Here is a 940-nt window from a genome sequence, read left to right on the forward strand (position 1 = left end):
TGACGTAGTGAGGAATTCGAGAGAGAGAGAGAGAGAGAGAGAGAGAGAGAGGAAGAAGATGAAACACATTTTCAAGAAGCTTCACCTAGGGAGCAATCACGATCCCAATCGATCCAGCGAGAGTGGAATTTCTCCGGTGACGTCGACGTCATGTTCGTCCGATCAGCGAACGGCGTCGAGTCAGCAGTCTGGAAATCCTCCGGCGAGCCCTTCGTCGTCGCCGTCTCCGGCTGCCACCATCCCCGTTAGCACCACTGGTGCCACCACTCCGACTCCGTCATCGACCGCCGCGAATCGGTCCGATTACATGTCCTCCGAGGAGGAGTTCCAGTTTCAGCTTGCCCTAGCGATTAGCGCTTCGAATTCGGAGCTTCGCGATGATCCTGAGAAGGATCAGATCCGAGCGGCGACGCTCTAATCAGAGGACCGAATCGGGGAGGGACAAGGAGGAGGCTTCCGCTGAGGCCTTGTCGAAGCACTACTGGGTGAGTCGTGCTAAATTTTCGAAACTGGAATTCAGAACAAGTTTGCTCTTGCCTGTAATCAATTGTGCTGAATGAGTATGGATTAGGGATTTTGACTTGGTTGTCGGCATCTATCCACTTATGGGTATTTTATGTACTTTTTTTTTTTTATCCTAGTCGGGATTGTAGTTAATAAGGCAGCACACTGTTGAATTGGGGCCTAATTTTCTTGACTTGGTCTTGGATCAAGATTGCTTAATTCTCTTTCTTTCTCTGCTTTTTTTTATAATTATTTTTTTTTTTCACCAACGAAAATCCCATGATGAGGACCATCAAGATTTCTTCATCTTTACTTGTTGCTGGCTAAACTGGACACAGTTATTGAATTGCAGCAACTACGCAGTGATACGAGGATTATTGAGTTTGTGGGTTTATTTGAGTCAAATTATTGTTACTTCATATATATATATATATAT

The 940-nt window shown here is 45.7% G+C and overlaps 1 protein-coding gene across 1 annotated transcript in view; it reads left to right on the forward strand.

Moving 5' to 3' along the window:
* The first annotated feature begins 6 nt into the window (after positions 1-6).
* Positions 7-940, forward strand: part of LOC21384603 (serine/threonine-protein kinase EDR1) — a 10,067-nt gene continuing 9,133 nt past the window's right edge. The window contains 2 exon segments of the mRNA XM_010108087.2: positions 7-411; positions 413-485. Of these exon segments, the coding sequence (XP_010106389.2) occupies positions 59-411; positions 413-485 (426 nt within the window). The 5' untranslated portion in view covers positions 7-58.

The sequence above is a fragment of the Morus notabilis genome, unplaced genomic scaffold, assembly GCF_000414095.1.
Source record: "Morus notabilis unplaced genomic scaffold, ASM41409v2 Scaffold3103, whole genome shotgun sequence".
NCBI classification, from domain to species: domain Eukaryota; kingdom Viridiplantae; phylum Streptophyta; class Magnoliopsida; order Rosales; family Moraceae; genus Morus; species Morus notabilis.